Source organism: Nansenia antarctica (assembly GCF_963989245.1).
Source record: "Nansenia antarctica genome assembly, contig: SCAFFOLD_234, whole genome shotgun sequence".
NCBI lineage: Eukaryota > Metazoa > Chordata > Actinopteri > Argentiniformes > Microstomatidae > Nansenia > Nansenia antarctica.
Genome location: NW_027662413.1, coordinates 6,507 through 18,811, shown reverse-complemented (window position 1 = coordinate 18,811; position 12,305 = coordinate 6,507). Strand labels below are relative to the sequence as shown.

The window sequence follows — 12,305 nt, the reverse complement described above, 5'->3', positions numbered from 1 at the left end:
ACAAAACAAAAACAAAAACAACAAAAAAAATCCACCTCTGAACATTTTTGCTGATTAAAATATATCTGATCCTAGATCAGCGCTATAATGGATGTTGACTATAAGTGCACCTAAATCCACGCCCATCTCTCTCTAACCGCTGATCCAAAATCAGATTAATGACATTAAACATTCAGTTGACGACGTGACACAAGGGCTACTCCTGATTGGTCTAAATGTGAACCGGCATGAGAACCGTGCAGACTCAACCATCCCTGCTGAAAAACTGTCGCAAATTGAAGAACTCGCGCAAGTTGGAAACACTGGGAAACTTTCGCCAAGTTGGACATACTTTTCCTGTTGTGTTTGAGACGGAGCCAAGACTGCTCGTTTGGAAGGACATTGGATCCGTGAGTCAGTGTTTTTCAACCTTTTTTGTGCCACGGCACATTTCTTACCTTGAAAAAATCCCACGGCACACCGCCATCCCAAATGTTACAAAATGATACATAGTAGCCTATCATATACGTAACATTATATAACATATATTACTTGTCGTTATACTCACTCAGTGCGAAGCCTGGCCCTGTATGTTGGCCATGTATGCGAGCCTTGCCACAATTTGTCACTTGCAAGCAGCTTTGCGTCATCACACTTCTCATCAGTTAAAACGGTTTTCAGCTCCTCCCGTAACTCAAACACGTGGGCCGGCACTTTTCCGCAGGACAATCATCGGACCGCCGTATGGAGCAATAACGTCTTATGCTGGGCTCCCGTCTCTTCACATAATGCTGCATATAAGCGGCTTTTCAGAGGTCTTGTTTTTACAAAGTTTACCATACGAACAACAGCATTCAACACATCAGATATCTCCGCTGGGAAGTCTCGGCAACATAGCTGCTTGCTCCATCAGTGCAGACACTTACGCAGCTGTCCCACTGAAGTCCTCCCCTGTTGTTGTTTTTATGCAATGTCTTGCAAAAAAGACATTTTCTGTGATTGTGTCTCCATCCACAAAGCGTGCATTGGCCAAGAGTTGAGCCAAGTTGCAAAGCAAACTGCCCACTGCCACGTATCTTCTCCAAAACAACATTTTCGACAATGCGTCTGGCAATCGTCTTAATGAATGAATGAAACAATGTAGGTTATTTTTTATAATCTTGGGGTATGGGCATACAATCGTTAGGTTTTTCAGTCACGTATTCACACACCCTCCTGTCAATCACTTGGAAGAGGCCGCTTTGCGGACGGCGATACGCTTTTCTCTGACTGTTACCATTCTTAAGCCGATCTTTTTGGGCTCGTCAACTTCTAACATTACACTCTGTAATATCATATTTCTTGGCTGCTGGACAGTTGTTTGATGCCTCTGCTTCATTGACCACCAAGGTCTTAAAATTGGCATCGTAACTCCTCCTCTGTTGTTTGACCAACCACTTGAGCCACTTTTTTCGAGCTGGTCCGAGTGTGTCTCTGCGGTGTCTCTCCGCGGGTGTGTGTGTGAGTGTGTCTCCATCTCTCCAGGCACCGTCACTGGGGTGTGTGTGACAGGGAGAAACACGGTGGCTCGCGTGGGGAACAGTCTTTTGGCGCCATACGTTGTTGTGAATTAATATTGACGTGTAAAAGTCTAGGGCGCGAATATAAGACGATGCAACTTTTTCAGACTTTTTTCTGGGGAAAAAACCCCGTCTTATATTCGGGTCAATACGGTAAGTGGAATTTGATAATTTCCCACGGCACATCTGATGATCTCTGGTTGAAAAACACTGCCGTGAGTAACGTAAACCTTCAGAGCTGATGGATGGAAACCGGTATCACAAGTTTATATTCTGTATATATATAAAAAAAAATTGCCATCCTTTTTGGGATTTTGAGTGCGCGTGCACGCGGTTAGGGCTCTCCGCCACGAATGTAAAAATTCCTGGAGGAAACACTGTAGACCTTTTGATACATTTCTTCACTCTTGTTTTAATATTTTGATCATCTTTATTCGTAGGATTCCCTGCACTGTGAACTCTCCATCTGGGCAGAGAGATGGATGCTTCTGCTTATTCAGTGTCAGAGAGCCAGAGGACACACCTTGGGTCCCCTGATGCAGAGACAGAAGGACAGAACCACCGGAAGGACAATCTTATTAGGCTCCAGCCACCACCACTACCACCACCTCCCACCCACAGTAGGAACCATCACTCTCCCAACATTAAAGAAGAGTACGACACACCGTGGGATAGGTTTTTACGGGACTACATCAAAAACCAAAAGGCCAAAGATGAGATGCTCAGCACAAATGCCTCAGGGCAAGATGCACATGCTCTTAAAGAGAGGCATCGACTCTCTGAAGCACCGAATCACATGGATAGTGACAGTAACGCCAGTTCAGAGGTCAAGACTAGGGGTCAAGAGGTCAAGATCGAAGAGTGCTATGGTAGGAATTCCTCTCAACAAAGGCCAACCACAGGCCGCGCTAGAGCGGACCAATCACATCCTGGATGTGAGTCAGGTGGTCACAAGAGCAGCTCAGTGATTGGATTACAGGAACAGCAGAGAAGGACAGCGGCAGGGCAAATCTCTGGACAAACAAAACATGGTTGTGGTCATGACGACATGCGCCAGTGCTACGTCCAGTGTGGGAAGAAAGTAAACACAATATCCGCTATTGTGACAATACAGCAGCAAATTAGAAGACGAGAGCAACACCATTGTGCTCCAACTGATCAGTAAGTCACACACATGCTGTGAATCCTGTCCAAGTATTGTGTTCAATAATTCACCATAGGGTGCCAGGTGTCAAGTATGCAAATGGTGGTCATTGAATTGATATGGTGAATCATACTGCCAGTTGCATGACTAATAAGTTGATTTGTAATTGAATTAGCTCAGTTTTTACACATTTCAACAGTAGCTAAACAGTTGGTAATTAAAGAGCAGAACTATAAGCACATGTAATAGATGAATGTCATGTATGATATCGCAGCAAGCTAGCTTGAAAGGGAGCTGCCAGTCAAGCGTGCAAAGTCCACAACCATACAGCCCTCGGAACTGTCTGACCAGGAAGTTGAGCCTAACAAGAAGCTTATTTCCATAGTTTATTTTGTGTTAACATTTTTCCTGGACACAAAATACAATGGGAACCATTTAATGTCTACTTTCCAGACCCTTTAATTACAACAAATGCAATCAGTAATCCATAGATTATTGCATTTGCAGGACGTGTCCTGTCAGTCTAGATGGGAGTTCAGTGAACTGTTTGTCTGTCATTTCTAATCGACCCTGCATTGTTTGTGCCTCCAGTGTTTCTAGCCGCAGGTCCTCTTCAGCTCATGTAACCATGTATGAACCAGAATGCACAGAGTCCCCCGGATCTGGCTGTGGTTCTCCATCCCTGAAAAGCCCACAGTGGGGTCCAGAGATGGTGGCAGTGAAGCTGGAGGAAGAAGATGTAGAGGAGTATGGTGTCATGGTAAAAGAAGAGGATGGAGGAGACCAAATGAGAGAGGAGGTCGTGATGGTGAATCAAGAGGACAGAGGAAGAGTGGAGATGAAAGACAGTGAGATGGATGGTAAGTCTTTGTTATTGGTGAGTGTAATTGCACTGTTGTAAAATCAGTGCTACCAGTGTATGGAAGCATATAGTGGACTAAATTCAAATGTTAATGCAATTTGAGATTGCAATTGCATGTTCCACTTTTACACGCATTCTTTCGGTCAATATTAAAAATAAAATGCAATCATATGATTTTCATTTTCATGTAGCTGGTTCATTCTGAAAAAAGTTCATTCTGAACTGAAAATTACTATGCAATCCCACAATAGCATTTTCCACTTTTTCCTGCATTACTTGAGTCAATTGGACAATTGTAATGCAATAATGTGATTAGCGTTTGCATTTCCATGTTCTAGTAAACACATCCGCTTCGTAGCTGACAACATTCAAATGTTGACCATTTCATGCAATAATGGTATTGCATGAAACACACACGCTTATAGGCTAATATATTAGAATATATTATTCAAATGATCCCATTCTCATATTCTACCGGCCTGTCAGTCATTCTCTGATGCTCATGACAGAATAGAACTAATAATTGAAAATGCAACTGAATTCTCTGCGATCATGAATAATGATAATCAGACTACATGCACAATCACTTCACTTCTACTAATACGGCTGGTTAGCTTCCGGTCCAGCGCTGTTCCCCACCAGCTGTTTACAGGAGCTCCGCAAAGTGTTACGGACGTTACGGACAAGATTTTTCACAGCAGACAGTCAACCAGCTGTTTTCAGTAGCATGTATGCTGTCAAATTAAATGATTAATATTATTTCCTCTAGCTCTCGACTTTGGAAGTACAGAATGCCTGAGAGCCTTATATTGCATTATATTTTGAATGGTCATCTGGTGCCTGAATATTGTGTTTTCCTTTACATAAATAATGACATTTCCACCATAAATTGATGCATATCAATTCACCAGAATGCAAGAAATGAAGTGTTTGACGCTCGTGTGAGGACCCCCAGACAGCCCCGCTTCATGGGTCCCCCCGATGTCAAACACCTGTGGTACCACCTCCGCCTCATTTTGAGCCAGGAAAAACCCTGTAAACGTACCGTAGCTACAAACAAAGCTAACGTAGCTAACAAACAAAAGCTTTGGCTAGCTAAGTGCACACTGAACATAGTGGTTTCAGCTCACACTCACAAAGCTGCTACTGAAATTGGACTAAGTCGTTCAGTTCGGTATCCGTGTGTACTGAATGAATGCAGCTTACTTTTTTGCGCACACACGCCAAAGAGAGATTATCAGTAGTTTAGCTTAGATAGTTTAAACTAGAGCTTGAAGTTCCTCCAGCTTCACTTAAGTCACCTGCTTGGGAAAATTGTATAGGGATGGGAATCGAGAACCGGTTCCAAATGTTTCGATGCATCAGAATCATATGCATCCGCGGTTATCGATTCCTCTCATCGATGCCGGCATGTTTTGATCATGCGCTGACAGTTGCGCATTGCAAAAATGTGTGCGTCATGATGATGTCAAACTCTAACGCCTAAAAGTCACCATCGACCTTACCTCAGCTGCACGTGTGCGTGGGAGAACCTCAGCCAGACTTTTTATAGCCTTGTCCCTACTGGAAGCGTGTTTGTTACGGCTCTACTGCAGAGCTGCTAACTATCTTTTTGAGAAGAGTAATTTGCACTGTCGTAAGTGAAGAGCAAGTGAAGTGACAAAGAAAAACTGGGATTTTCTGTTAGTTGATTGAGTTTTACCAACATTCAAATACGCATATCTTTTCCAACTTCTTTCCGATTTCAATGTTTGACACATAATTTAAACAATTACAATCTGTCCTTTCAGAATATGTAAACAACTTTGACTACTTGTTCCCCAAAACACCAGCAGCTGTTACACATGTTAAAACATCAACATGTTTCACCATCATTCACCTCCACTGGCTCCCGGTCAAGTCCCGCATCACTTACAAAATCCTCCTCCTCACCTACAAATCCCTCCACGCCTGCGCCCCCCAGTACCTAACTGACCTCCTCCCCCAACATACCCCTTCCCGGAACCTGTGGTCCGCAGACATGGGCCTGCTGTCCACCCCCCGCACCAACCTACGGACCTTTGGGGACAGAGCCTTCAGCGTGGCCGCACCTACTCTCTGGAACTCCCTCCCCACAGTGATCCGCAATGCCCCCACCCTGGACTCCTTCAAATTAGCCCTCAAAACACATCTGTTCTCCAAGGCCTTTGGCCCCTAGTCAATGTTTCAGTTTTGCTTTGTTTGTTTTCTGTTTTGTCTGTCTGATCATTCCCTTGAATTGTAAAACGTCCTTGGGTTTTTTGAAAGGCGCTATATAAATTAAAGTTATTATTATTATTATTAGGGATGCACGATATGCATTTTTTTCCAACCGATACCGATGTTTACCCGCTTCTCGTGGCCGATAACCGATATGTTAACCGATATGAGAACAGATATCATTTCACAGTTGATAACCTGTGCACACCTGAAGGTAAGAAAGGCTATGTAGTGAGCAAAGATTGATGATTTAATATTCCATAGTGATCTCACTAAATCTAACTTACATCACTATTGTTAACACAACAAAGAGAACACTTCTGACTCTTCAAATGTTAATTTATTATTTCCTCTAACAAACAGAATCTGTTATAGACAGTGCACAATGCTTTTTTTAGCCAAGATCTGGCCTCCTTTTATGAAAACAAAAAAGGCTCACCTAAGAGTAATTAGATCAAAAAAGTGTCAAAAATAAAGTGCATCCCTGTAAATTGAAAATGCATAAATAAAATATCAAAAAATAAATAAATAAAGTGCATCAGTCAATACAAAAATAAAGACTTTTAAAGAACCAAACGTTTTATAGAACTTTTACAGAAACTAGTGCCAAATGGCTGCTTAGTGTGCAGATAAACAGAATGACACAAGGCACATAGTAGGCTACACTAGTATGCTTAATAAAGCAACTGAAAAGGGCTATGCTACTTTTAGTGCATGAGGATGAGGTAGGTTGTGATAAAGCCCATCAAACGTTTTGCATAAGAATTCAAAATAAATTGCACTGACATGGAAAAACAAAAAGTGCATGTTTTCCTTGTAAACAACTTGTCTTGTATAGCATACATTCACATTCTCACCTAAATAATAGACACATTTTCCATTGGTGTTCCCTAATATACAAACTGAATACAATTCAAATGTGTGTTCAATAGGCACCGCGGCTAGGCTACCTTCTGCTTGATATTCCTTCCATACAGCGTGCTTGCAATGGTGAATCTTAAGGTGACTTATGAGATTCGTTGTGTTGTAACTCGTAGACCTTTGCCCTCCTCTCCGAACTTTTGTCGAACATGTGTTGCAAATTGCAAACGCACTATCTGCCTCAGAAACTGTGAAGAATGTCAGACACACCGGGGAAGACATGTTTCGCTCTCGTCTGTACGCAGGCGCAGCATCATGAGCGCGGAAACCGGAAGCAGAAATATTTCCGGCTTCATATTATCGGCTCTATATCGGCTACAATTTTATAAAAACGATACAAAACGATAAACATTAATTTCCCATTATCGGGCCGATAAATATCGGTGCCGATAATATCGTGCATCCCTTTTTAATTATTTAAATAATCGTATGTTATGAATAAACTGTGTTTAACAAATGTCTGCCGCTATTTTTCAGCCTAGGCTACATTACTTTTGCAGTCAAGTTAGCGACTGTTACTGTAATATAATTGTGTTTCCTCACATGCGAATATCCGCGTGCGAATATCCTCACAGAACTTGTCTCGCGCTATTGTTCAGCCTGCACGGGTAACGTTACTGTCAAGTCAGCCTTGTCAGTCAGTCACTAGGTAACGTATGCTAGCCTTCTCACCGTGGCTGGTGAAAAACTTTAGACGGGATACTGTCATTTGCCTACCTTGTTATTAACAGGCAGTGACAGTCTATGGCTGCAAAAGGTACGGTCGCCCCTAAGCTTTAGCAAATACATTGTGGTTTACTTAATACTGTTCAGCACTTGAGGTTACATGCAATGCATGACTTGTGCTATATAGGCTAAATAAAATTATGAAAGCGGCAAGTAGCAAGTGTGCGCATCAAAGGCATTAGGCACATAACATCCATGCTGTATAAACACATGACAAACGTCCGTTATTTCCCGAACTTTGCCTGAACCCCCCGCGAGGACCCGGGGAACAACAGTACGCTCCCCGTGGCTGATATCAGACTGGCCGCGGGAGTGAGTGTTGAGGGAGAGAGGAGACGGCAACCCTCTCTCGCCATAGACTGTATCCCTACTCGTCTCTCCTGAGCTCGGTTGTAACGTGAACAGTGGAATACGGGATATGTTAGATGCTTTAGTTTACAGTAATTCCCCAAATGACCAGAAAAGGAAGTTAGATTTGTCGCTGGTCGCTTTTGACTAATTAAGTCGCCAAGGGGCTCTGGAAGTTGGCAACACTGGGAGTGCGTTCTTTAAACTTCCTTGGGTACGTTAATGAAAGGTGCTGATTGGTAGGGCTGTCCCAAACGACAATTTTTCTAACGATTAATCTAGCGATTATTTTTTCGATTAGTCTAACGACTAATTTATTGATTAGTCTAACGATAATTTTTGTTACTGTTCGGTGAAAAAAAAAAAAAACTTTTCGATTTTCGGATGTCTGAAAACGACAGAAAACGCCCGGTTATCAGATGGATCTTAACATTTTCCTATAACAGAATCCTGTGGTGTGAGGTGTGTTAAGAGTCAATTCTCTTCAATTGTGCAATCAACTCTCCCGACAACCTGCTCGGAAAATGGACGTGGCCGGCAATCGTAAATGTGAAATGCGTTCAATACTTCCGACCAGAAACCATAGGGTTGCCAGATTGTTTGGTGAAGTTTAACTTTAAACTTTAAACTTGAACTCTGTATTTACACTGTGTTGCCCAGTCAATAAACATGTTTTTCGCCAACCAATCAGGTAGCGGTATTCCCCATACCATCCTAGGTTTCGCAAATTCGCACACCGGCGTGGCGGCTACATTTAAATCATGCTACTCAAAAGCCTTGAGAGTGAAGCTGTCTGCTGTCTGCTGTCAGGACATGCTAGTGAGTTAGCTAGCAGGGTTAGCTCGCTGCTGCCGCTAGCTGACTGTCACTACGCTGCTCGTCCAGCTGTAGTCTGCGTAGCTGTGCTGAGAACCACAGCAGTAACTATGTTTCTATAGAGGAGGGTTACAGCTAACTTCCTATTGTTTTATTTTATAAGTCCTGCTGGGCTCAGCCCTTCCATGGTCTCCTGCTCTCCATGCAAATGCGTTAGTGTGAGTTCTGGCGAAGCGTCAGCTAAATGACTGTAATGTAATGCGATAGCCAGTGAGTGTTTGCTCGCATTCATGAATTCAATATTGCATGACAAGTGTATTTAGCTAGCTGGCTAACGTCAGTGGTAGAGCAGAGGTGATAAGCTAAAGGCTAGCTAGTGGTAGCCTACCAAGCTTTTTGCACATGTATATGTATAGGCCTGGCTGATTTAGAAAACATAAAATAAAATTTGCAAAATAAATCTTTTTTTCCCGCTTTTTTTTGTATCCGATTAATCAAAATAATCGTTAGTTGCAGCCCTATAGGCATGGAGATAGTATAGGTATGTAGATAGTATAGGCAGGCAGGACGGGCATGCTTCACTTCCCGGGGGGCTAACATAAAAATACACACATCCCTGTGTTTACCAGGGTGGTTACCAGGGCCAGGGGATTCTAGCAGGGGTGGGATGCAAACGGTGGGTTGTTCCAATCGAATGCGACACATGGGTGAATGGGTGTATGGAAATAGTGTTCCACGCACCCAGAATATTTGCATATTCATGACTATTGTTTTTTAATAATGATAATCAACTTCTGCATCATACATACAGCCACTACCCGTGATAATCTGCGACCTTAATCCTGTATCAGGGCACGATACTTGCAGAGGTTTATCTCTCTGAGAGACATACTTAGATAGAGAACACTTTTATCTATATCTTTTTATTCATTGTTTATTATCTTGTTAAATGTTTATCTATTTAATTTCTCTCTCTATTTTTTTTTCTTCTTACTATCCTCCTCTTGCTGTATTTTTTTTAATGCTGTAGGTAAAGCACTTTGAATTGCCCATGTTGTAACAAATGTGCTATACAAATAAACTTGCCTTGCCTAAACGTATATATCAAAGTTAAACTTGCCTATGTAACCCTGTATATGTTCCTATTCTTACAGACCAGCAGAGCTCCAACCCAGGTCCAGACAGCGAGCCCAGCTCCACCACATCAGGAAACCATAAACAACACAGGAGCTCAAGGCGGAAGAATCACCATAAAACACACCCACAGACTTACACAGGAGAGAAGACCTACCGTTGCCCACTGTGTGGAAATAGTTTTAGTAAAGCAGGAGACCTGAAGAAGCATCAGAGAATACACACAGGAGAGAAACCATACCAGTGCTCCCAGTGTGGGAAGAGTTTTAGTCGAGCAGAACACCTAAAGATACACCAGAGAATACATACAGGAGAGAAACCATACCAGTGCTCCCAGTGTGGGAAGAGTTTCATTGATGCAGGAACCCTGAAGAAGCATCAGAGAATACACACCGGAGAGAAACCCTACCAGTGCCCTGAGTGTGGGAAGAGTTTCAGTCAAGGAGGAGAACTGAAGAGGCACCAGAGAATACACACAGGAGAGAAACCATACCACTGCTCCGAGTGTGGGAAGAGTTTCAGTCAAGGAGGAGACCTGAAGATTCATCAGAGAATACACACAGGAGAGAAGACCTACCGTTGCCCACTGTGTGGAAATAGTTTTAGTAAAGCAGGAAACCTGAAGAAGCACCAGAGAATACACACAGGAGAGAAACCATACCAGTGCTCCCAGTGTGGGAAGAGTTTCATTGATGCAGGAACCCTGAAGAAGCATCAGAGAATGCACACCGGAGAGAAACCCTACCAGTGCCCCGAGTGTGCGAAGAGTTTTAGTCGAGCAGAACACCTAAAGATACACCAGAGAATACATACAGGAGAGAAACCATACCAGTGCTCCCAGTGTGGAAAGAGTTTCAGTCGAGGAGGAGAACTGAAGATTCATCAGAGAATACACACAGGAGAGAAACCATACCACTGCTCCCAGTGTGGGAAGAGTTTTAGTGAAGCAGGAAACCTGAAGAAGCACCAGAGAATACACACAGGAGAGAAACCATACCAGTGCTCCCAGTGTGGGAAGAGTTTCATTGATGCAGGAACCCTGAAGAAGCATCAGAGAATGCACACCGGAGAGAAACCCTACCAGTGCCCCGAGTGTGCGAAGAGTTTTAGTCTAGCAGAACACCTAAAGATACACCAGAGAATACATACAGGAGAGAAACCATACCACTGCTCCCAGTGTGGAAAGAGTTTCAGTCAAGGAGGAGAACTGAAGATTCACCAGAGAATACACACAGGAGAGAAACCGTACCAGTGCTCCCAGTGTGGGAAGAGTTTCAGTCAAGAAGGAAACCTGAAGATTCATCAGAGAATACACACAGGAGAGAAACCATACCACTGCTCCCAGTGTGGAAAGAGTTTCAGTCGAGGAGGAGAACTGAAGATTCATCAGAGAATACACACAGGAGAGAAACCATACCAGTGCTCCTAGTGTGGGAAGAGTTTTAGTCAAGCAGGATACCTGTTTAGGATCTCTTGGTTTGACAAACCCTCTGATGACTACCGTATTTTCCGGACTATAAGTCGCGGTTTTTTTCATACTTTGGCTGGTCCTGCGACTTATAGTCAGGTGCGACTTATATATCAATAATTCATCATCTCTGACTGACATGAACTGACATACTGTAATCTCTGACTGACATGAACCAAGGAGTAACTTCCGCTAGCGCCTCATACACGATAGAATAGCCATTATACTTGACAATGTGGACATTAAACACGACAATGTGGACATTAAACATGATGTTATGGACCTTATACACAATGTTATGGACGTTATAAACGATATTAAAGTCATTTATTCCTTCCAGAGACTGTTCTATGTTGCTAAGTTACCCCCGCGAGGCTATTTTGCTACTTCCGCTAGCGCCACATACGCGATAGAATAGCCATTATACTCGACAATGTGGACATTAAACACGACAATGTGGACATTAAACATGATATTATGGACCTTATACACGATATTATGAACGTTATACACGATATTAAAGTCATTTATTACCTTTCAGAGGCTGTTCAATGTTGCATTGTTTGTAGGCCGCCCTTCATCCTAACTACTTCCGTTTTTCACCAAGCTATCTTTGTCATGGCCTTATACACGATAAATAGTCGTTACACTCGACAATGTGGACATTAAGCACTATATTATGAACGTTATACACGCTATTATGAACGTTATACACGATATTAAAGTCATTTATTACCTTTCAGAGGCTGTTCCATCCTGTTTGCTTGCTCCCGCGACGCCATTTTGCTAACCTTCGTTAGCAACGCGCTAGCTAGCCCTGGCTTTACACTCGATAATTTAAGTATTTCTAACCTTTCAGAAGAAGTTTTAACGTGAATTATGTCCTTCCTGGGCTTACAAATCCTCTCATGTCTCTTCACAGTGCCAGACTAGAGTCAAGCTCAACAGGGTCTTCTTTCCCCGCTGATTCCGCCAAGCCCGTTCCCTTGAACCATGCGACTTATAGTCCAGTGCGACTTATATGTGGTTTTTTCCTCTTCGTGGAGTAGGGTCCATCTGCGCGCATCAAATCCATCACCCGGAAATGTGTTATGCAAATATGCAGGCGCG

The 12,305-nt window shown here is 42.9% G+C and overlaps 1 protein-coding gene across 1 annotated transcript; it reads left to right on the top strand.

The window, feature by feature from the left end:
• Nucleotides 1–3,289: 3,289 nt before the first annotated feature.
• LOC308175666 (uncharacterized protein) lies at nucleotides 3,290–10,182 on the top strand (the record flags this gene model as incomplete). The annotated part of the gene is made up of 3 exons (XM_080551296.1): nucleotides 3,290–3,542; nucleotides 9,748–9,829; nucleotides 10,101–10,182. The coding sequence occupies exons 1-3, from the start codon at nucleotides 3,311–3,313 to the stop codon at nucleotides 10,180–10,182; spliced, it is 396 nt and encodes a 131-aa protein (XP_080407422.1). The 5' UTR covers nucleotides 3,290–3,310.
• Between the last annotated feature and the right edge of the window lie 2,123 nt (nucleotides 10,183–12,305).